We start from the raw sequence: 23,468 nt of genomic DNA on the forward strand, positions 1-23,468 counted from the left end.
TCATTTCTCCTTAGCCTTTGTTTATTTTCAATGCCTCGGTCTCCCCACCCCCACCTCCTTTCTGGTATATTCTGCTCACCCTTGAAAGCGCGGGGCTTTCAGTCTCCCACAGTTTGGTTGCGCTGCTTTCTGGTGCTGCTGCTGAGATGTGTTTTCTGTCAGAGGAAATTTACAGGCCCATTAGCCTACTTGACAGGCACAATAAGCCACCAGGCTCTCCTCAGGAGAAACTTCCACGTTTCCTCTGTCTTTTCTTCTCACCCTCCCTCCTAAACCTTAATGCACCGCCACACTGAAGATACCAACGCCAACCGCGTTCGTGTGTGCTCCCTACCTGGGCTCTGAGTTTTAATTCTCTGGGTCCCAGTAACACCATTGCCTTGGCTCTGCAGTAATTAATTCATATTTTGGTAACAATATTACTGTGGCAGGTTATAGGTAAAGCCAGTATCTTCATGTACAGCCACTTGGAAAGGAAGGAATGTGGGAAACTTCTTTCTCCTAGGGACACAAAGTGGGGGTGGGGGGGGAGTGGGGCAGGCAGGGACAGCCAATAACTACAGGAGAGAAAAGCAATATAATTAAATTTTATGGGGGAAGGAGGTCACATAGAAAGAACATTCTAAAACATTTAATTTACTTTTCTCTGTGTCATAGAAAACCAGTCAACAAAAATCAATACAACTCATTAAGAATTCAAAACATAAAAGGATATATTTGTTGAAAGGGTAAACTGTTTTCTTGGCAGATTCCAAATAAATTAGGCTATTTCCCCCACAGCCATTGGGGAGCCAAAGACTTGTGTATTTTTTTGTTTCATACACACACCATTCTGCCCTTCCAGCAGTAAACTTGCTAAGGAAAAGCCGATGTGCTATATACATAACCTCACTTGATACTATAGCTTGTTTTAGACCTCTCAGGTCTTTTACATAATTTTTGAGGGAGAATTTTTACAGTGACCACATTCCATTTGTTCTGTCTTGAACCATAAACATACAACTATATAACCTTAGAAGTTATTTAGGTAAATAGTCCAAATCAAGTGCATGCTTTTAATTTGATTCTCTCCCTAGATGTAGAGCCATATACCAAGTCAATCCGCAATATTGGTCCAAATACACAACAACAACAACAACACACACACACACACACACATACACATCCCCCACTGCCATTGATTTGTTTCTGACTTGTAGTGGTCCTACATAGGATTTCTGAAATGAAATCTTTTAAGGAAGCAGATGGTTGTCTTTCTCCATCACTAATCTAGCCGTTAGCGGTCCAGGATTTACTGGACAGGGCCACTAGGGCTCCTTATTATCTGGAGTAACCCCAAACTAGACTCACTGCCAGCCAGACAATTCACACCTAGTGACCCTGCTCCTTAACGTTTCTGAGGCTATCAACCTTTAAGAAAGGAGAGAGTCTCATCTTTCTCCAGGAACTGTGGGTGAGTTCAAACCGCTGATCTTGTGGTTAGCAGCCTGTCTGGAAACCAGCTATGCCACCATGGCTCCACTGGAATAGAGAGGTGGAAAAGAGAGATTCCACCAAGAGAATCAACTGGAGACACTCCTAGTTTGGACCCCACCTCCACCTTTTCCTGTTTCCCGGGCCATGTTTCCAAAGGGTTTCATAGCAGCCAACTGCAGCTGTGTTTTCACATCTGACTTCTGTTCCTCCCAGTCCTTCTCGGACTAACAGGACTCCTTCCGTTCTGGCAGCTCAAAGGTCCCTCAGAGAGATGGACTCATTCATCAGCTCCCTGTGAATGTGAGTGCAGGTCCTGAGAGCCTTTTCCTCACTTGGGTTTTCTGCAAAGGGAGGGAAAGTTCTCGGCCTCTTGCTCTTCTGTACAGACTGTCAAGTTGAGGATAGGGACCAGGTTTTTCAGGTTGTCAGGATGATGAAAAGGTTTTACTGACAAAGGCCCCATTAACCCTGCCCACCATCAGAGAAACCCAGGAACCACAGATTACTTACCAAGACACAGGTCACTGAGCTTGTGTAGCTATTCTCCCTCGGTGGGAGAAAAATGAAGCTGCATGCTTCTGAGATGAACAGGCTGTGAAACCCTATGGGGCGGTTCTCCTTGTAGGGTCGCTGTACGTCTGAATAGACTCAACAATGAGCTTGGTTTGGGGTTTTAGGCTCCATTTAAAAACCTTGTAAGGAGTCTTGGGGGGGGGCGGGCAATGGATTGAGGATCAGGCAGTTAACTGCAAGGTCAGAGTGTCTCAAGCCTGCCAGCCACTCCTTGAGAGAAAGATGAGGCCGTTTGCTATTATAAAGGATTTAGTCTCAGAAATTCCATGGCGCAGTTCTAGTCAGTTCTGTAGGGTCACTATGAGTCAGAATCATAGACAGCAGTAGGGTGGCATTTAAAGATCAGTTGTCACCATAACCCTGGAGCTGATTCTGACTTGTAGTAACCCTGAAAGACAGAGTAGAACTTGTGGGTCTGAGCCATTAACTGTATGTATGTGTATATATATAATATATATTATATATACTGTGTGTATATATACATACTGTATGTATGTTTATATACTGTATTTACTGGTTATACACTGTATACACTACACACACTGTATAATACTCTATGTATATACTGTATATACTACACACCATGTATACAGTATATACTAGATATACATACTATATATAAATATACATGTATGTATGTAGAAATATATATATATAAATATATATGTATATATATATATAAATAAAATCATTAGTGTTCGGGTTTTGTTACCCTAGGGAACCCTGTCTAACATATGTGGTTAGCAGCCTGACACTTAACCCCCAGTGCCACTAGGGCTCTTTATCACAAGGTATAAGTTATAACTTAAACTATAGGATATTGTAGCAAAAAGGATTACTGAATCAGAAAAAAACAAACAGCCTACACCAATTAGTACCTACTTATCCTAACGCAAGGTATTTAACCTCTCTGAACGTATATTTTCCTATATATAAAATATTGTTAATTTTGCAGAGTTGTGAGAATCAAATGAATATAAGTACCTACTATAGTCTAGTCACTGTATAGTGTATAGTTCTTCTTATCCTCATATTAAATTCAATCACCTTAGTTATTGAGATAGTTTTCAACACGTATACTGAGAAATTCTCCCTAACACTTCTTTTATAGCCTTATAGAAATGCAAAGATTTAGGACTGACTCACAGGCCAATGAAGTACATTTAAATGAATTTTGAGGAAAATGGACTTGTGTCATGAGCTAGCACTGCCAGCACTAGTGACCCACTCCAGTGGAGGTTCAGAACCTGGATAATCAACCATTCATTTAAAAAACATGTACTAAGCCTCTAGGGTGCTTGTTGCCAGTGCCATTGAGTCCATTTCTATTCATAGCAATGCTTTGTAAAACAAGACAAAGCACTAACCAGTTTTGTACCATCCTCAGAATTCCTCCTGTTTGAGGTCCGTGTTGCAGCATCTGCCAATCCAGTTCATTGAGGATCTTTTGGCTGATCTACTTTACCAAGTGTGTTAGGCAGGGTTTTCGAGAGAAACAAAACCAATGAATACACACACACACACACACACACACACACACACACACACACACACACGAAAGAACTTTATGTCCAGAAAGAAATTTATACCAGGGAAGTGGCTAGCTTAGTCCAACTCAAGTCCATGGGTCAGAGGCTAGCTATAGGCCTCTCTCAACTCATGAAGCTGCTGGCTGATAAAGCAAGAAGATGATGTGAAGAACTGAGAAATCATAGGCCAACAGGTATAGAGCAGGGTAGATACAAGGTCAGCAAGAATATGGTAGGGAAGGCCATGTGGGCTCCTGGTCCCAGGAGCCAGACACAGAATACAAGCAAGCAAGCAAGGAGAGAAGCGGCCATCTAGCTCAGAAGCAAATAAGCCCACATGGAAGAAGCACACCGGCCAGTGCGATCACGAGGTGCCCAAGGGACCAGGTATAAGGCATCATGCAAAAAAAAAAAAAGATATAAGTGTGTGTATGTGTATATATGTGTATATGTATATATGTATGTATATATATGTATATATATATATCATATTAAATGAAGGGGGAAGTGCAGAGTGGAGACCCAAGGCCCAAGTGTCGACCAATGGAGATCCCCTCATAGAGGGGTTTAGGAGAGGAGATGGGTTAATTAGGGTGTGAGGTAGTATCAATGAAGAACACAGCTTTCCCCCGGATCCTGGATGCTTCCTCCCCCCAGCTACCATGATCCGAATTCTACCTTGCAGGGCTGGATAGGACAGAGGCTGTACACTGGTGCATATGAGGGTTGGAGGTACAGGGAATCCAGGGTGGATGATACCTTCAGGACCAAGGGTGTGAGGGACGATGCTGGGAGAGTGTAGGGTGAGTGGGTTGGAAAGGGGGAACTGATTACAAGGATCCACATGTGACCTCTTCCCTGGGAGAGGGACAGCAGAGAAGGGGGGAAGGGAGACTCCGGATAAGGCAAGATATGACAAAACAACGATGTATAAATTACCAAGGGCATATGAGGGAGGGGGGAATGGGGAGGGAGGGGGGAAAAAAAAAGAGGACCTGATGCGAGGGGCTTAAGTGGAGAGCAAATGCCTTGAGAATGATTGGGGCAGGGAATGTATGGATGTGCTTTATACAATTGATGTATGTATATGTATGGATTGTGGTAAGAGTTGTAGGAGTCCCTAATAAAATGTAAAAGAAGAAAAGAGAAAAAAATGATTAGGGCAAAGACTGTACAGATGTGCTTTATACAACTGATGTATGTATATGTATGAACTGTGAAAAAAATTGTATGAGCCCCAATAAATTGTTAAAATTAAAAAGAAAAGAAAAAAAAGAGCTGTAAGAGTCCCCAGTAAAATGATTTATAAAATAAAGGACCCAAAAATATAAAAAAAAAAAAAAAGAGAGAGGGGCCAGTTCTCCACAGCATCTCTTATAAATAAGCCCCACCCACAGGGAACACCTTTAGGCTGTGTTCTGAAGGAGAGGTTAGACTATTCATTCTTTCCCACAGATGTAACCAAGTTAACACAAAACCTAATGATCACATCAAGTACGACGTTCTCCTCCACTGACTGGTCTCTTGATAGCATGCCTCATCGACAGCATGGGTCAGAGGCCTCAAGTACTTGAGATAAAGCATCACCATCCTACAACTTTTCTTTGGTGCTCCTTATCCATTGGTCAGTTTAGCATGAATCTAAGGCAACTGAACAAAACGTGGGTTGGGTCAGACACACTTTGGCTCTCAGTGACATTTTGCTTTTTAATAAGTTAAAGAGGTCTTTTACAGAACTGTGATTTAGATATTGGGCTCCTAACTGCAAGTCAGCAGTTCAATCCCATCAGATGCTCCATGGGACAAATAGGAGGTTGTCTACTCCTGTGATGATTTTTGTTTTAGGTCAAGGTGTAATCCATACTGAAGGCTGTAGTCTTTAATCTTCATCAGCAAGTGTTGGAAGTTCTCTGCTTTCAGCAAGTAAGGTTTTATCATTTGTGTAGCTCAAATTGTTAAAGAGTCTTTCCCCAATACTGCTGATGTTTTATAGTCCAGCATTTTGGATTATTTGCTAAGCAGAGAGACAATAAATATGATGAAAAGCTACAATTTTGACACATACCTTTTCTGAATTTAAACCATCTTCTTGTTCTGTTTAAATGACTGCCTTTTGGTCTATGCACTGATTCCACATGCGCACAATTCACAATATTATCCATAGTTTGTTATGATCCATGCAGTTGAATGCCTTACAGGGGTTGAAGAGCACACGATCAGCAGGTCAGACTTCAGGCTTTTGACTATAAAAAGTGCGTGGATTCAAGGAAGGCTTTTTATTGGAAGTAGGCCACATCCTGAAGAAACTTCCTTTCAGTTGCCTGGCTGCTCACCTTGGAGACAATATTATGTTAGACCTCATCTTGGGGAAGTTGCTGTCTTCACTGCCAAACCACTCAGAATCCTGGCCCCTCCATGTTGACACAAAACCTGAACTGCCCTAGGGCAAGATATGACAAAATAATAATTTATAAATTATCAAGAGCTCATGAGGAAAGGGGGAGTGGGGAGGGAGGGGAAACAAAGAGGACCTGATGCAAAGGGCTTAAGTGGAGAGCAAATGCTTTGAAAATGATGAGGGCAAAGAATGTACAGGTATGCTTTACACAATTGATGTATGTATATGTATGGATTGTGATAAGAGTTGTATTAGTCCCTAATGTTTAAAAATATATATATATATAATAGAAAAAAAAAACAACCTTAACTGTCCGACTAGCCTAGTGCGTAGTCGAAATGATTGGATCCTTTATCCTTTGTAGATTTATACAACCACAATAATTTTTTTAAAGTGCTTAGAACTTAGAACTTCACTTTTTGTACTCTTCTAACTTTCTATATTAAATTGATGATTTTAGGCAACTGAGGAGCTCAGACAGATTTAAATTGGCAGTTGATGGGGAAAGCGATAGGTTTCTAGTTGTTAACAAATATAGGTTTGTACACCTACTCACCATCAGAAGCATGGGGTAGACCTTAGTCCTCCCAGAAACCTCACCCTAGGCTGCCTTCAGGGTATCTCCACTTGTCCTCCCAAGGTTAACACAATTTTAACTACAGAAAAATATTTAGAGGGTTAGGAAAAGGAGAGTATGGCCATTCCTTGGGTGGGCATTGCTCTGGTACCCTGGTTGAAGGACCTTTCTGGCCACTTGTATAGTTCACTGTCTTTGGCTACTCAAGTCATAAATATGTGCCAGAAAGAGAGAACTGCAGACTTGCTTCTTGGCTAATCAATACTGCCCATTATCCATGTGGATTTCAATTCTTCATATCCTGGAGTTGTGATTTCAAATGTTCTCTACCTAACACATTCTTTCTTCAAACCCATCATTGACTTTTCTGGGGAAAATAGGCACTATTAGTGGAATGTTCTTCTAACATGTTATCATGTAATCATATAGCAATGCTGAAAAATTGCTATTTCAAAATGGCAATTTGGAAAAAGGAGACTTAGAAGTATTATGTAACTGGTCCAAAGTCACAAAACCAGTGTGCCCTGGAGAAGGAATTATATGTGAACTTCTTGAATGGACCTTACCTTTAAGTAGCTTCTAGAAGTAGAGAAATCACACGTTCCTGGATTTTCAGTGTTTCTATAAAAAGCCTTAGCCTTCTGAGCCCCATAATTGTCTAACTACCAATAATGTTCTTTTCTCTTTCATTTCATCTAGAAATGTCTTCTAATATGGATTAGATGTATAGTCATTTATTTTTCTAATGATAAGAGCTAATTGCTTTGGTCAAAAAGAATAAGACTGCCTTTACCTTTTCTAAATCAAAAGGTGACATCCTAGAATAGGCAACTCGGTTAGTTATGGAATTGTTGGGGAGAATGGCGTGGAACCCTTTTAGTTACTGATATATTAAGAAGGAATAAGGACCAGAAATTTGGAGACATCTGGAGTAAAGAGGAAACTTTTTCAGGTGGGGAAGGGGTCAATTGTCTCATTCCCCTTTATATGAAGAGAAAGATAATTTTCCCTTGTCCATTTCCTATGGGGTACCCAACCAATCCTGTAGAAACAATCTTGATGGGCTTTCACTGCACTGTTCTAGACATAAGAACTCAGCAAGCCAGGAGCGGGGGAATAATGTAATTTTACAGTGTGAGGTAATTAATAAGAAGTCTGTTTCTGATCCAGAACACCTCCTGTGCTCATTCAGGATAATATTAATAAAGACAAATATTAAAAACCCAACACTAAACAATTCACAAGAGGGATAAGAATACAAAGTATTTCAAAACAAAGTGATAAGCATGGTAGCAAATACCTGGTACTATGTTAAGAGCTAGTGTATGAGCTATGTTGTATGAAATGAGCAGGCGCTTGCTGGTGCAAAGGACGACGGAAAAGCACGCTAAACATAAAGAAATACCAGTTGGATCTGAGGTATGCCTCAGGACAGGTTTCAAAAAGTGACCTTTTCTTTAATACACTTTATTTCCATCTGTCACAAAATTATCATATTATACTAATTTTGTTAGCATAACATACTTTACCTCCATCTGCCATGAATTAGTTCTAGTAACTAAAAATTGGACAGTATCGACATTATGAAAGCCCTCCTTAGAGTTGCTCAAGGTGTGATCTGGAAAAAGCACACGAGTGTGTTTAATCATTTTTCGTAGGGAATGGAAAGAGAGCATCAGGACTGGCAATATTAGGATGAGTGCAAAAGGAACCATATTCATATCCAGAAAATCCACTGTTTTGTTAACCTTGGTGCGTAGAGGTTAGTCCACTCAAGTTAATGTCTAGAGTGGGGGTTTCTGGTTACTAAAGCACTCTGGTACCTTTGAGGCAAGAGTTAATCAGCAGTCCTTCCCAAACTCCGGATGGCCAGAGTTGTTTCTGCCACACCAGTGAGCCCTGTCGCGTTCCTTTACAAGATGTCTCTGCAGCAATCACATCGCCCTTTCTCAGACCTCAGCATGTCTGCTGTTGTTTAGTTCATTTGGACTCATAGTAATACCACGTGAGCCAGGACTTTCCCCTTGTACATCTTTCCCCCTTGTTATCTTTACAGAAGCAGATTGCTAGTCCTTCACCCACCCTCACCCCCAGGGGACCACTGGGTGAGTTCCAAGTGCCAACATTTGTTGGCAGAATAGTGCCTGTTTGTGCCAGTAGAGTGTCTTTCTTCTATATCCCATTTGTTTGTATTCATATTTTGTTAGATTCTTTCCTGTACATCATATGGGCTTTAAATCATCCTAGAATATATCCCACATCCTGATATGTGGGTCATACCAGGACTATTTTAAATTTGTCTCCTCACACTCATGATCAGTATCTCCCTCTCTCTTGTCCCCGTACCTAATGAAGGCATCTGAAATATTTTCTACTTCCTGCTCATTATATTCAATACAGCAAACCAGTGTGATATTTTGTGGAATACAAGGGGGTTTATTGGAAGAAGTTCATGAAACTGGAATTAAAAGACAATGCAATTACAAAGTTTTATTGGCATATAATTCATATATCATACAATCATATTAAGAGTTGTACACTAATCAGCACAATTTCAGTACCTTTTCTTCCTGTACTTGTTAGTTCCCCGATTCCCTGAAACCTTTCCTGTCATGCCCCTAGATAATTATTAATCTAGTTACTATCTCTTTAGATTTTCCTATTCAGAATTTCATAAATGGAAAATCATACTAATTATAAAGAAGAATCAAACAACCAAACAAACAAAACCCCAACAAAACAGGGAAAAAAATCTGAATTGAAAAGCATAACTATTTAAAATTGAAACAACTTTAAAATGAGTCAAAAGAGAGATCAAATTATAAGGTGTTACATTTTAATCTAACGATATCGGCCATAATGAACTTTACAATGCTTTCTTTCCAACAGTAAGGCTATTGACATCCCTGGGCTATGGTCAGATGGGATTCACCCCAGGCTTAATCTATGGGGGGGGGGGGCCCTGCAAATGGATTTTGGGTTTCCAGTGTCATCCATAGGCTTCTGTAAACCGAGTGCTCCAAATATAAACTCTGTCATTCCTTCCTTTGGATAAGGATTTTATTATTTGAAATCCTTAGATCACACAGGCTGGTGTGCTTCTTCCATAGACATAGTTGACCTCAATTAGTTGGCTGCGTGCTTGAAAACAAGCTTTTAAGACCCCAGATACTATTCTTTCTGATTTTTTGGTATCATCTGGTTTCTTCACCATACATTGCTATAGCAAATTATCCTCAGTGATCTCTTCATGAGGGCAAGTATTAAGGCATGTCATAAGAACTAACTGCTCTGAGATTGAGGCTAGAATTAAGAGCCCCAATCCTTTCATATATATTCATATCTATATGTGTCTCTGGTTCAGATAATGGAACTTTTGAAGCCTCTTTTTATAAAGTTGATCAAAATGCCTGCTAACTATAGTAAGGAGAACTGGTGTAGCCTGAGTCAAGACTGTGTAGGTACATTGTTCACTTTGCCAGGTAAAAGCTAATGCCTACTGATGGTTTTTGTAAACTGATATTCAGAAAACCTTGCAATAGAGAAACTAGCATTAAATAGGCCAATAACTATATAACAAAACACATGGGCTGTGTTGATTTGCTCCAGTAAATACATTATACCTGGGACAGCAGGTGCAATAGAATCCACAAGTTTACAAGGGTCTCCACACTCTAAGATCCATATGACTTCTTCACAGGTCAAATTAGTGAGTTAAATTGTGAAAGATGCCTTCTTCTTTCAAGTCTCTTATGGTGGCAATTCCTGCAATTCCCCACAGGGATATAGTATTAATCCTGACTTATTAACTTGCCATTTGACTTCTATTCCTGAATCTTTGCATGGTCAATGAAATCAAACTGTTACTAAATGGTGGAATCTCCACAGTAACCCCCTGCATCTGGCCTAAAGTAGGGAGAATCTGCAGAGATGTTTAAAGAGGGAGGTGTTCACCTCACTAGTGTTAGTTCTCAATGCTTCAGTCAAGGGGCTCTCTTCTGGGAATTCAAGAAACATAATTGGGCAATTAATGATGTGAAATGTCGAGCTTGTCAAGTTTTATATAGGACCATCCTATTGCAAGTTTTAGGGGCCTGTTGTTCACAATCAATGCTCTTTTACATGAGAAGTTTGGTGTGCCTGTGAATTCAACTGTTGTTGTAATTCAGTTACCTGAACATTTAAAAAAAATTGTGGTTTTCAATGATATTATCTAGTGGTTATAAGAAACAATTAGAGTTGTTATGGAAGTTCTCTTTCATTGATTTGATCTAAGAGTTAATGGACTGGTGTCTGTTATTTTTTAATTTGTAAGCACTCAAAAGAATCCATATTACACCATAGTCCTCACAGTCCTCTTTACTGCCATAATTGCTTGATTAATTGGGATGGTCTACATACCGTGGATTATTAGCATCCCAGAATGGACTCTATGGGAATGAGTTAGACTGTGAGATTTCCCTTTAGTAAATAGCTCAGTACTACATTAAGCCAAGACCTAACCATACCAATCTTCAAATCTTCCCTTTCTGGGTTTATCTCCTGAGACAACTACTGAGACAGGGAAAGCTTAATAGAACAAGAAAAAAAGATGAACTAGAACATGGGGATTAGAATAATGGGGGACTTGCTATTAATTAAGACTAAAATACCAAGAGAGTAAGAAAATAGCAGTTGTAAGGATCAATAACGCTAAAACTGAGGCAGAGTACCCAAGGTAGAGCCCTATCAGTGGAGAACCGGACATCGTTGGAAAGGCTTACTGGAAGGCAGAAAGGTAACTGTGGTGCCATACTAATACGACTTGTTGAAAATCTGTGCTGGAATTTACAGGGTGTTCAAGGAAGTTGTTCATGGGGAGAAGTCTTACTAAAAGCCCTCTACTTACAAAACTGCTAGACGGTTGCTTGGGTGGAGGAAGTGGCTGGGTGCCCAGGCCTACAGAAGCCAGGTACTGGAGTAAACCAAGTATGCTGCCAAGAGCTTACCTGTGGGCATGTCTACCCAGGAAGCAAATCTCCAGGACATTTCTCCTGCAATGTCTCTTCGGTGCCCTCTACTGTCATAGCTTCAATGCCAGCTGGCAAAGGGCAATCCAAAGGCCCAGATGCATTTTCACAATGTAGTCAAAAAGGATTAATTTGGAGCTGAGGAGCAATTCAGTAACAGGCGAAGCATCCCTTCCAGTTTTCCTTATAGACTTCTTAGTCATAAGACTACATCAATCTGCCTGAAGGGGCCTCTGGAAGACACTTTTCCCCTAGTTTTCATCAAGCTATCATTAAAAAACAACGGAGGAGATGATAAGCCTGAATAGCATTTGCACCCTATTCTCACCAAGTTGCCTTGCAAGGCAAGCCAGGCATAGGTCCGCAAGAGCCGGAACCCTAAGCAGAGAAGGGTAATTTTGGAGAGAGCACGAACACTGCGGGAGAGAGGCGGGGGGCGCCTGTGTACCTCTGCCGCCCTCAACCTCTGCTCAGCGGCCTCCTAGGTCACAAAAGCAGTCTGAGGGCTTCCTCCCGCCCGGGCCAGGAGAAGCAGGCGCGGAGCGGGCCCAGCGGGCGGCGCGCTGTGATTGGACTCCGGGGGCCCCGCCCCTTCATCCCGGCGCGTCGGGAGGGGGCGGGGCCAGCCGCCTGCACAGCTCTGGGGCTGCGGGCGCCTATTGACCCAGCGGCCGCCGCGCCGCCGCCGTCTTCAGCTCGTGGCGGGCGGTGCCGGAGCGCCGAGTGGCGCTGGAGAACCCGGCAGTTCCTTTTCAGCTGGTGCCGCCATCGCCGTGTTTGCGGGGCGGGAAGCAGGGAGGGGGGTTTGCGGCTGCAGCTGAAGCGGGCTTCTCTCCGGGGACGGTCTTTTCCTCCCGGCTCTCCTTTTCCTCCTCCTCCTCCTCCTCCTCCTCACGCCGCCGCCCGCCCCCTGCGCCCACCTCACGCAGCCCGGGTCCGGGAGGGGCAGGGAAGGGGCGCCGGGGGGCGGGGGAGGCCGGCGGGTGGGTGCGCTCGCCCCGAGGAAACTCCTGCCCGAACAGTGTGGCCCCGCGCCCAGGGTGAACCCCAGCCCGGCGGCGGCGGCGGCGGCGGCAGGAAGGGGCTCGGTCCAGGGCGGCGGGGGCGGTGTCGCGGGGGCGGGCCCAGCCGTCCCAGCGCTAAGTTGTGGGGCCCGGCTTCTCGCGACCGGGTTCCTTCCCCATCCGCTCCTCGAGACCTAGCGCCGCGTCGCTAGCCGCCGAGGCCGCCCAGCCCGCGCCTTCCCTGGACGAGGACGCGCCTGCCCTGGTCGAGAAAACTTTTCCTGCCGTCTCGGGCGGGCGGGCGGCAGCGGCAGGAAATCCGGGTGGCGACCTCTCCTCAGCTTGCCCCGAGCGCCCCGCCGGCTCTCGGTCAAGTTCGCAGGGCGCTCTCGCAGCTGCCGACGGGTCCTCGGGAGGGTCGGCCGCCCCCACGCAGGGGGGCGGGCCGGGGCTGAGGCCGAGGGCGCGTGGGGGCGCCGAAGACGAGGTGCGGGGCCCGGCCAGGACCAGCACTCGAGAGCGCCGGAGGGCCAGTGGCCCGGGAGGAGGGAGCCTCCGGCGGTCGTTTCCAGGAGTCCTGTCGGTTCCGGGCCCGCTCGCGGACTGTCCGGACCCCGAGGTTGCCCAGGAGAATGAAGTTAAGTCGCCAGTTCACCGTGTTCGGCAGCGCGATCTTCTGCGTGGTGATTTTCTCGCTCTACCTGATGCTGGACCGGGGTCATTTAGACTACCCCAAGAGCCCGCGCCGCGAGGGCTCCTTTCCCCAGGTAAGCCCTGCCTTGGCCAGGAGCGCGGCCGACGGAGCCCAGGCGCCGCGGCGCGACCGCCCCTTCTCGCCGCGCCTCGGCTCGGCTCGCGGGGGTTTCGCGGCCAAAGTGGAGGGAGGATTCTCTCTCTCGCAGCCCTGGCGCCGGCCGCCGCCGGGGAGCCTCCTCTTCCTGGGCGCGCCGAGTTAACTAAGTGCAGGCTTGGTGGCGCGGAGGGCTTGCGCCCTGGGGAAGTGGCCGCGTCCCCGCGTCAGCACTCGGGCCTGCCGGCGGGTCTCGGGCACCTGCTGGCCGGGGGTCGCGCGCGGCGAGAGGCGCCTCTAGCCAGCGCCGGGACCGCCCGGGTTGCAGCCCCAGGCTCACGCCGCGGGAAGCTGCCTCCTGGAGCCCAGACTCGCAGCGCGCACCTGGGGGAGGGGAAATACCCCAGACGTCCGCCTTGGACGTCTCCCCTGCTCCCGCGGTCTTTGGAGAAATAAAAGTTGCAATCCGGCGGCGGACCGGAGAGGTGTGAATCTGCACGGTTGGCTTCAGTGTCGTCATTCTTGAGCTGCTGCCTCGGCTTGTAGTTAGCAGACGTGGTGAGCAGGGAAGCGCGTGTTATACTCGGGCCGGAAGCTGTGGGGCGCTCAGTCCTGCGCCCGGTGGCCACATTGACTTAGGAATTGAGAAAAGGATCCGTCTTAAATCTTACTTAAAGTGGCTAAAAATAAGCAAGGTGGACACAGTCGGTTCTGTTTGGACTGCACCGCGTGTGCGAGTTCAGTTCCAGGTTCCTTGCAAATAACAAGTAGGGATTTTGTGTATATCTTCTGTAATGAATGAAGCTGTAGAACTGAATGCCTGACAGAGTGATCAAGTAAAACTGCTTACTTGATTCAGAGACAGAGAAACGGAGGACACGAACAACTTGAAGGTTTCCCCCACCCCCTACCTTTGGTGACAATTTAAATGCTCTAGGACTATCCTTACGATTTCTTTTTGTACGTTATGGCAGGTGGCTGGAATTTAATTGAAATTCAACTACAAACTTTACACGGATTATTGGGTAATCAGAGAGTGTTTATTTCTTCTGTGGCTGCTGTCCCAGATCAATACAGAGCAAAGTTTTGCTGTAACAATGAAAATCTTGTAATAAACAGATGTATTCAAATTTTAGATATGTCTGCTTCACTCAGGTAGCATTAGGGTGGAAAAAAGATTGTGAGACAGGCGCTGGTTAGTGTTGTAAGTATAGCGTATGTGCAGTTGGAGAGGACAGTTCATAGAAGCGTAAATAAACCCTCTGAAGCCAGTACAAAAGTAGAGGTCTGAGCTGTGATGTGTGCACTGTTTTGTGTGCGTGGGGAAAGGATTTGGAAGGTGGAGTTGTGTGTCCAGTGGTCTTTCTCACATTTCTGATCCAGAAATTTCAGCCAGAAGAAGGTTCAATCCACAAGCAGATGTGTAATTTCGGGGGTTAAAGTTGTGATTTTTTTTTTTCTCTCTCCCAGTAACCTCAATTGTCAGAATTTTCACCTTTACAGGAAAATCATAAAGGCTGATGTGTTTTATGCAAAGTGTTACATTGAATAATGTCCCTTGGCTTTGGCGTGATGATCACTTGGAAGTGATTTACGGAAACATCTGGGCCTAGGTTCTTTGGCAACCTCGACATTTTAGTCTGTTTCAAGGGAAAGCAGTGACTCATCCAGTTACTGGGAAATCTTAGGTACAGTTAATTCCAATATTTTAATATTTATCTCCTGTTCCTCATCAAGAGGCTGAAGTTCTGCTCAGGTGTAGCACATATGATGGAAAATGACAGCAGCTGGCTGGAGGAAAAGGCCCTGTGTGTGTCCTGTTTGGTGTGCGAGGGGAAAGGATTTGGAAGGTAGAGTTGTGTATAAAGTTGGCTTACATTTCTGCTCCAGAAATTTCAGTGTTGGAAGAAGGTTCCCTTTGCTAGGGTAGTTTACAGGCCACTGAATCCCCAAGCAGATGAACAGGCCAAGCATTCTTGTTAGCTTAACTCTTCCGTGCCTGGCATTATTCTAGGTGCCTTATATGAACATTTCACGCCCATTACCACCAACTCTCAAAACTTTCCGCTCTTGAGTTAACTCTGACTTCGAGACCCTATAGGCAGCAGGGTAGAAACACATTTGTGGTTTTCCGTGACTGACTCTTTCCCTTCCAAAGTGCCTGGTCACACCGAGTCCTAGTAGGAGGATATGCATGCAGAGAGTTTAAGTTGCTGAAGGTCACTCAGCTTAAGTAGTAGAACCTTTGGAATTTAACCTCAACTACTGTATTGCCTGGTAAGAGCCTTTTGCTTACTGTTTAGCTCCAGTCAGTGGAAAGATATGATGTAGACCACAGAGCTGATGGCTCTTTGATTCCTTAGCTTAGGACTTTTTTTTTTTATTTAAGATCTTTGCTTATCAAGCTCTAGGGCTTGTGAACCTTTTTTTCTGTAGCATTTGTTGCTTGAAATTTACACTTCCTCATAATGTCTTGTAGCTTCAGAACTTAATAGGATACAGAAAACTATTCAACGGTGTATGTAGCACAGCATCCAGCTTTGGGGCTACTTAATTCATCCCCCCCCCCCACGGCCCTCAAATCAGTGCAAACCTTAATTTGATGAGAATACCAAATCATGGCTAACGTGTAGCTTTCAAGCAGATTATAGTACTTTGGTGAGTTGGGTCACTGGATTCCCAAGAGTTTTAATAGTGATAGGCTAGTCACTACAAGTCATTTTTAGTGGGTAGTAGGATAATTATGTAATCTAGAAAAGAATTGAGTTCTGGATTGTGTCTTTTAGTTCATTTGCTGTCAATATCCAGCCTTTGGTAAGGCATAGTTTGATTTTGTAAGCGTAGTATATTTTAAAAAACTATCATATTAAGAACAATCTATTTGCTGTTTTGTTTGCTTGTTTTTTGGACTGTGTTCTTTCTCCCTCCTCCCAGAATTCTGATTTCCGTGGCTTGTCCAAGAGTGGCCTCAGCTCAGGCTGCTCAGGTTTCTCCTGACTTGGAACAGCTGCTTGCTGCTATGCTGGCCTTCACAGGGCTAGAGGGCTTTCCCCCTATGCTTCTGGGAGGAATTCCTTTGTGAGGTTGGCAGGCCACAGGTGCCCAAGTATCTTTACACTGGTGTGTGGGTTTCAATGCTATTAAATCTCAACTAGAAAAATTAGTAAGAATTCCATCCTGAAGGAAAGGCTGGCCCTGAAGATACTTGTTATGAACTTGCTAGATTTTCAGCAGATGGAAAAAGGAAACACTGATAAGATTTCACTGAAGTTCTTCATCACTTTACAAACAGATTTCACAGGTTACTTAATATCCACAGTTTTATCTCGTTTGGATCTTGAGAATCAGTGAATCAGGTTTTATATAACAAGTGGTCAATCTCTAGGGTTGTATATGACCATATATGTATACATACTATGTGTACATAAGTATAGTTGTCATTGAGCTGATTCTGACTCATGGTGACCTCACGTGTCAGTGTAGAATTATGCGCCATACAGTTCTCAGTGGCTGATATTTTAGATGGAGGTTGCCAGTCCTTTTTCCTGACGTTTTTGTGAGTGCACGCAGACCTCCAATCTTTTGTCCACCAGCACTCCAACCCAAACCAATAAACGAACCATTGCCTGTCTCCCCCACCCACTCCTGATAGGTTTCTTGCTCTTAATAAGTGAATCCTTTGCCCTGGATATTTTACTAAGACACATTCTTATGTACCCAGCAAGGACACACACTGGTGACCGTCATGGTTTGGTTTTTTTGGTTTGGGTGGGATGTTGGTGGACTCTAGAAAAGTTCTAGGGCATGTACATATCTGTATGTGTATTGTATTTTTATAATAAAAGTTAGAAAATAAAAGCCTTCCAAGTCCCCACCTTCCTTTGGTTTTCAATAAAAACGCTTATTTAAAGGCATTCTCACTTTCTCTTTAATAAGTGTTATCTAGTCACAAAAATAAAAGTGTTATCGTGGCACAAGTATGAACTTTGCTGTCACGGGATCAGAGTCCAACCTCCTCAGAGACTTTCCTAACATGCTCCTCAAGTAAACCAAAGGCTGGAGGTCTGCGTGTACTCAGAAACACTGCAGGAAAAAGGCCTGGCTATCTCCATCTAAAATAGCACCCACTGAAAACTGTATGGAGCATAATTCTACACTGACGTGAGATCACCATGAGTGTGAATTAGTTCAGTGACAACTGTCACATATAATTAAAATTTACTGCCTATTTTGGCCATCAGTGGTGTACCTCAGGTACGTCACATGGAGATGGGAGGAGAGAGTAGCACTGTCTGATGATTATGTGTCAGCATGAATGCCGTAACCCTCAGTGTGGCAGCTATGGAAGCGTGCAGTTTGGCAGCCATATAGCCATGTCCTTCTCCATTTTGCGATCTGATGTGGTCACCCTCCATTTTAACATAATGCCGATTTTGTATGATGTCCTGGTCTTTGAATGCTAGCCATGTTGATAGATGAAAATAGGGTGTACTGGTTGCATGTGTTGTGACCAGGTCAGCACTGTTATCAGGGCCTGAGCAAATAGCTTCCCTCAGGAGCTATTGCAATCTATTTATCCAAAGGGATTTTTCTCTGTTAATTATTAATTTGAATTAAGGGATGTGTGGACTGTGGGCAAAACAGTGACTAAAATTGCTACTTTTATTTGTTGTTTTTACTTTGAGTCAGCTATTGCTTTTTTGATTGCTGTTAAAACTTCAGCCTTTTTGAAATACTGAAATTTATGTTGGTGTTTTCTTAGAAGCAGTAGTTTAGTAGCTGTTTATCATTTGCTTTATTCTTAGCCTTTTGGGTTCAACAGCCTTAGTTTTCTCTTGGCATCGCTCCACTTGCGTAGAGGAATTTTAAAGAAAATGTTGGATAGTAAAGGCCACGTTGCAATTTTGGCCCTTTCTGTTTTATTGCTCATGTGCCTCATAACATCTGTTTTTACAGGGCTTTTAGAAATGTGGAGGAGGCTCACCAGAAGAGGGAATTTCACTTCATGTCATAGTTGTCCTTAGCAGGTTGGTCAGGAGAGGAAGTAGAAACAGCTAAAACAAGTTTCTGTTTTAGCTATAGATTTCAAGTCAAGTTGCTAATTTTAAGGCTGAAACTAGTTTGAAGGTCCATTGTACCAAAATAGAGTTCATGCTTAACTTCTGAGTGAGTATTGCTAAATTTGCCTTGTGATTGGAAGGTGGTAATGCCCTTTGATTGGAGTCCAGCCAGCCTCATGAGGATCCCTGGTGGTGTAGTGAATTATGACTTGGGCTGCTAACTGCATTGAACCCAGCAGGTATTCCACAGAAGAGAGATGAGGCTTTCTGCTGCCATCAAGGTTTATAACCTTGGAAACAGGAAAAGGAGGAGTTTTAGTCTGCCCTGTAGTGTTGCTATGAGTTGGAAACAACTTGAATGGCAGTGAGTTTGGAGTTTTTTCTTTTCTGTTTTTTTCTTTTTTAAATTTTAATAAATCATTTTATTGGGGGCTCTTACCGCTCTTATAGCAACCACTTGTATCAAGCACACTTATACATATGTACCCATTCATTGTAGTTTCCGAAACATTTTCTTTATATGGGAGCCCTTGGTATCAGCTCCTCTTTTTCCCCCCTCCCTCCCCCACTTTCCCACTTTCATGAACCCTTAATAATTTATAAATTATTTTAAATTTCATATTTTATATCATCTCCTCTCTCCTTTCACCCATGTTTCTGTTGTTCCTCCCTTAGGGTGGGGATGGGGGGGTTGTATGTCAATCATCTGTTTCCCCTCCCACCCCCCGCCTTACCCCTCCCTTCTTGGTATCACTACTCTCATTATTGGTCTTGAGGGGTTTGTGTGTCCTGGATTCTGTGTGTTGAGAGCTCTTATGTGTACCAGTGTCCATGCTCTGATCTACCGAACAGATTTGTAAGGTATAACTGGGGTCATGATAGTGGCGTGGCATGGGGAGAAAGCATTAAAGAACTAGAGGAATGTTTAGTGTTTTGTCAGTGCTATACTGCACCCTGTCTGGCTCGTCCATTCCTTGTGACCCTTGTGTGAGGGATGTCCAGTTGTGTACAGATGGGTGTGGGGTCTCCATTCCAACCCCCTTTCTTCACATCAAAATGGTTGTTTATTTTGGGTCTTCTGCTGTCTGATACCTGATTCCGTGGACACCTTGTGATCACACGGGTAGGCGGGCTTCTTCCATGTAGGCTTTGTTGCTTCCCTGCTAGACGACAGCTTGTTTAACTTTAAGCCTTTAAGACCCCAGATGCTATATCTTCTAATAGCCGGGTACCATCAGCTTCACCGCATTAGCTTATGCACACACTTTGTCTTCAGTGATTGTGTTGGGAAGGTGGGCATCACAGAATGCCAGGTTATTAGAACAAAGTGTTCTTGCCTTGAAAGAAGGTGTGAGAAAAAAAAAAAAAGAAAGAGGGCGTGAGTAGAGTCCCAATGTCCTTCTGCTACCTTAATAAGAGATGCATAACATCCTGCTATAGCTTCTCTGTGAGATAGTGTATCGCTAATAGGTGTCTGTGAGTATTTATGTCATATTTATAAGCTAAACTTACTGTTTTCCAAAGGAATGGTCAATTTGAAGGTCTTTAGTTTAAAACTGTGCGTACTCTTGGCCTTTAACTATCTCTGCTCAGGGTTTCTGGGCCAGATAATTCTTTGTGTAGGATGTTTAGCAATATCCCTGACCTCTACTCACTAGATACCAGTAATAACAACCCAAACTATCTCCAGACATGTTCACATATCCCATTGGGGATATCTTCCCCCTTAAAAACCACTTTGGCTAGAATGTAGCTGAAGGTATACTCTATGCTCATTATACTTAGTGAACACTTTGCTTTTTTAGAAAGAGTGATTTTTAAAAACATTTTCCTCTTTTTTTCATTTTTAAAGTACATTTTCAGGTTATTCATTCACTTTTTAAATTGAGATGCTCAGATTGTTCTAAAGAACATTATGTATTAAAGGTTTTAAGCTGCTACATGCTATAATAGAAGTATTTATTTTTTCATGTGACTATATGGCTGTTTTATTTATCAATATGGCACATTTCCCCCCAAATTTACTCTTGGGTGGATTTATTTAATTTTTAAAATACTTTTATTGGGGGCTCTTACATCTCATCACAATCCATACATTCCTCTTGTGTGTCAAGCACATGTACACATATGCCACTATCATCATTTTCAAAGCATTCTCTTCCTATTTGAGCCTGTGATATCCGCTCCCCATTTCTTCCCCCTCCCTTCCCCGCCCACCTTTCCTCACAAGTTTTAAGTTGATAAGTTATAGATTATTTTTTCCATATCGTACATCGTCCTCCGTCATCTCTCTCCCACTTTTCTGTTACTCGCCCCCCTGGGAGTGGGTTCTAGATTGATCCTTGTAACGGGTTCCCCCTCCCTCTCCCCCCTTTCCTAATTCTCCTGGTATCTCTACTCTCCTCGTTGGCCCTGAGGGGTTTATCTACCGTGGATTTTCTGTGTTCCGGGCTCTTATCTGTAGCAGTGAGCATGTTCTGGTGTAATCTGATTTGTAATGTAGAATTGAGATCATGATAGTGGGGTGAAGGAAGCACCAAAGAACCAGAGGGAAATTGTGGTTTCATCAGTGCTATTCTGCACCCTGACTGGCTCATCTCTTCCCTGTCACCCCTCTGTGAGGGGATGCCCAATTGTCTACAGATGGGCTTTGGGTCTTTACTCCAGACCCCCCCCCCCCACCACCCCCCATTCATTCACCTTGGGTATGGTTTTAATCTGGGTCTTAGATGCCTGATACCTGATCCCATCGACACCTCATGTGGTCTTTGTTGCTCCTGAGCTAAATGGCCGCTTGCTTATCTTCAAGCCTTTAAGACCCCAGATGTTATATCTTTTGATAGCTGGGTACCATCAGCTTTCTTCACCACATTTGCTTATGTACCCATTTTGTCTTCAGCGATCATGTCGGGAAGGTGAGCATCACAGGATGCCGGATTGTTAGAACAAAGTGTTGTTATATTAAGGGAGTACTTGAGTGGAGGCCCAGTGTCCACCTTTAACCTTAATTCTTAACATATAGATTTGAGTACATAGTTCTATTCCCCTCTCATTTTATATATATATAATTATGTACATGCCTGTATTTAGGGCTCTATACATGGTCTTTGCCTCCTGGTTCTTTCCTCTATTCCCTTTTTATTCCCCTCTTGTCCCACCATCATGTTTGGCCTTCTTTCAGGTTTAGTAATTCCTGGTTGCTACATTACCCTTGAGTAAGCCCCACTAGGTATCCTATGACCTTCCTTCCATTGATTTCACTTGTTCCCTTGACCCTGGGTTGGTCCTCCCTCCCCATCCTTTCTCCCGCCTCCCCTTCTCCTGTATACCCCCCACCAGAACCATCGGTCCCGTTCTCTTCATCTCTGAATTATTTATCCCACCTATCTAATCTAGGTAGACATGTAGATACATTAATAAGTACAAACCCCAGGCAAAACCAAATAAAACAACAAAGGATGTCAAAACCAACAAAACAGTAACAACAGCAAGAAACACAAAATAACAATAACAAAAAAAGGTCACTGACAAAAATGGAAAAGCTTATAAAAAGTTAAAAGTCTGTTTGTTGACTTTTATGAGTGTTTTCCAGTCTAGTCTGATGGGGTGCCACACTCTATCTCCCAAGTCTATTTTTGGTATTCCTGGGGGGGGGGGTGGTTTCATCAGTTGCTCCCCTGCTGCTCTGCTGCATGCCCTCAGTGCCTCTCCCCAGCGTGATGTGGCCAGACTGTACTATTTCTGCACTGTGTCTCCAGAGCATCATGGTTCATTGCGGGATGAGGTGGCCCATGGTCTGGCCAGCCCTATGGTCCTCTCTGTGTGTTGTCTGCTCCAAGCAGGAACATCGTCCTTGGGGCTTGGTTGGCCAGAATGTCCTCTACCCCTGTCCATCCCTTCTTGTTTCTCCTATGTGCTCTAATCCGACGTGTCCCCTCTCCCCAAGCTGTAGCCCCAGAGCTGTCCTCTGAAGTGCATTCTTTCAAGGGGAGAGGGAAGGAGGGGAGATCCACATAGTTGGGAATGGGACCCACACCACAGAACTCACTATTGGTTCCCTGGTACATGCTGGTATGTTGTATTTGCGTCAGGTTGAAGCTTGGTCTTTCTCCTGGGGAGATATAAACAATACCCTCCCTTGGGTGGATTAGTGCCCTGTTCCCCCGCTACCCATGCTTTTTCTTTTTTATTTCCCTTCTTTTTTAGTTGGCTACCATATGTTTCCCTGGATTAGGTCTGGCCCCAGCCACACTACCTGGACCTCACCCCAGGAATGTATGTATAAGGTAGCTTTTTTTCTTTGTCCCTTTTCATTTTTAAGCTTATCTCAGTGGACTCATGTTCTTATCCTTTTGTGCTTGGCTTACTTAGCATAATATTCTCCAGTTTTTCCCATGCAGTGATGTGCTTCATGCATTCATCACTGCTTTTTAGGGATGTGTAGTACTCCGTTGTATGTACCACAGTTTTTTAATCCATTTGTTGATGAAAATTTGGGTTGTTTCCAACTCCTTGCAATTGTGAATTGTGCTGTGTTGAAAATTGGAGCACAGATGTTTGCCCAAGGTTTGTTTCTTGCCTCTTCTGAGTATATCCCCAGTAGGGGGATTGCTGCGTCGTATAGTAGCTCAGTCTCCATCTGTTTTAGATATTGCCAAATTGATTTCCATAATGGCTGTACCTAGAGGTCCACCAGCAGTGGACAAGCATTCCTATCTCTCCACAGCTCCTCCAACACTTTGTTACTCTCTGACTATTTGAATTAGCCTATCTTTGAGGGTGTTAGGTGGTATCTCATACTTGTTTTAATTTGCATTTCTCTTATGGCTAATGATCGGGAACATTTTCTCATATGTTTATTGGCCATTTGGATTTCTGCCCCTGTGAAACTTCTGTTCAGGTCGTTTGCCCACCTCCTGAGTGGGCAGTTTTTTCTTACTATAAGCTCTCAAAGTATTGTAGATTTTAGTAGTAAGGCCTTTGTCTGATGTGTCATTGATAAAGATGTGTTCCTAGTCTGTAGGCTCTCTTCTTACTCTCTTGGTGAATTCT

General features: G+C 43.8%; 1 protein-coding gene across 2 annotated transcripts in view; it reads left to right on the plus strand.

Annotated features, from left to right (window-relative positions):
• The first annotated feature begins 12,278 nt into the window (after positions 1 to 12,278).
• MAN2A1 (mannosidase alpha class 2A member 1) overlaps positions 12,279 to 23,468 on the plus strand; it is a 209,545-nt gene continuing 198,355 nt past the window's right edge. Inside the window, exon 1 of one of the 2 annotated variants that reach the window (XM_075541370.1) lies at positions 12,279 to 13,333. In XM_075541370.1, coding sequence (XP_075397485.1) covers positions 13,199 to 13,333 — 135 coding nt within the window. In that variant the 5' untranslated portion in view covers positions 12,279 to 13,198. The remainder of the gene's footprint in view (positions 13,334 to 23,468) is intronic. The other variant, XM_075541371.1, reaches the window with a different exon arrangement.

Source organism: Tenrec ecaudatus, chromosome 2 (assembly GCF_050624435.1).
Source record: "Tenrec ecaudatus isolate mTenEca1 chromosome 2, mTenEca1.hap1, whole genome shotgun sequence".
Classification (NCBI taxonomy): Eukaryota; Metazoa; Chordata; class Mammalia; order Afrosoricida; family Tenrecidae; genus Tenrec; species Tenrec ecaudatus.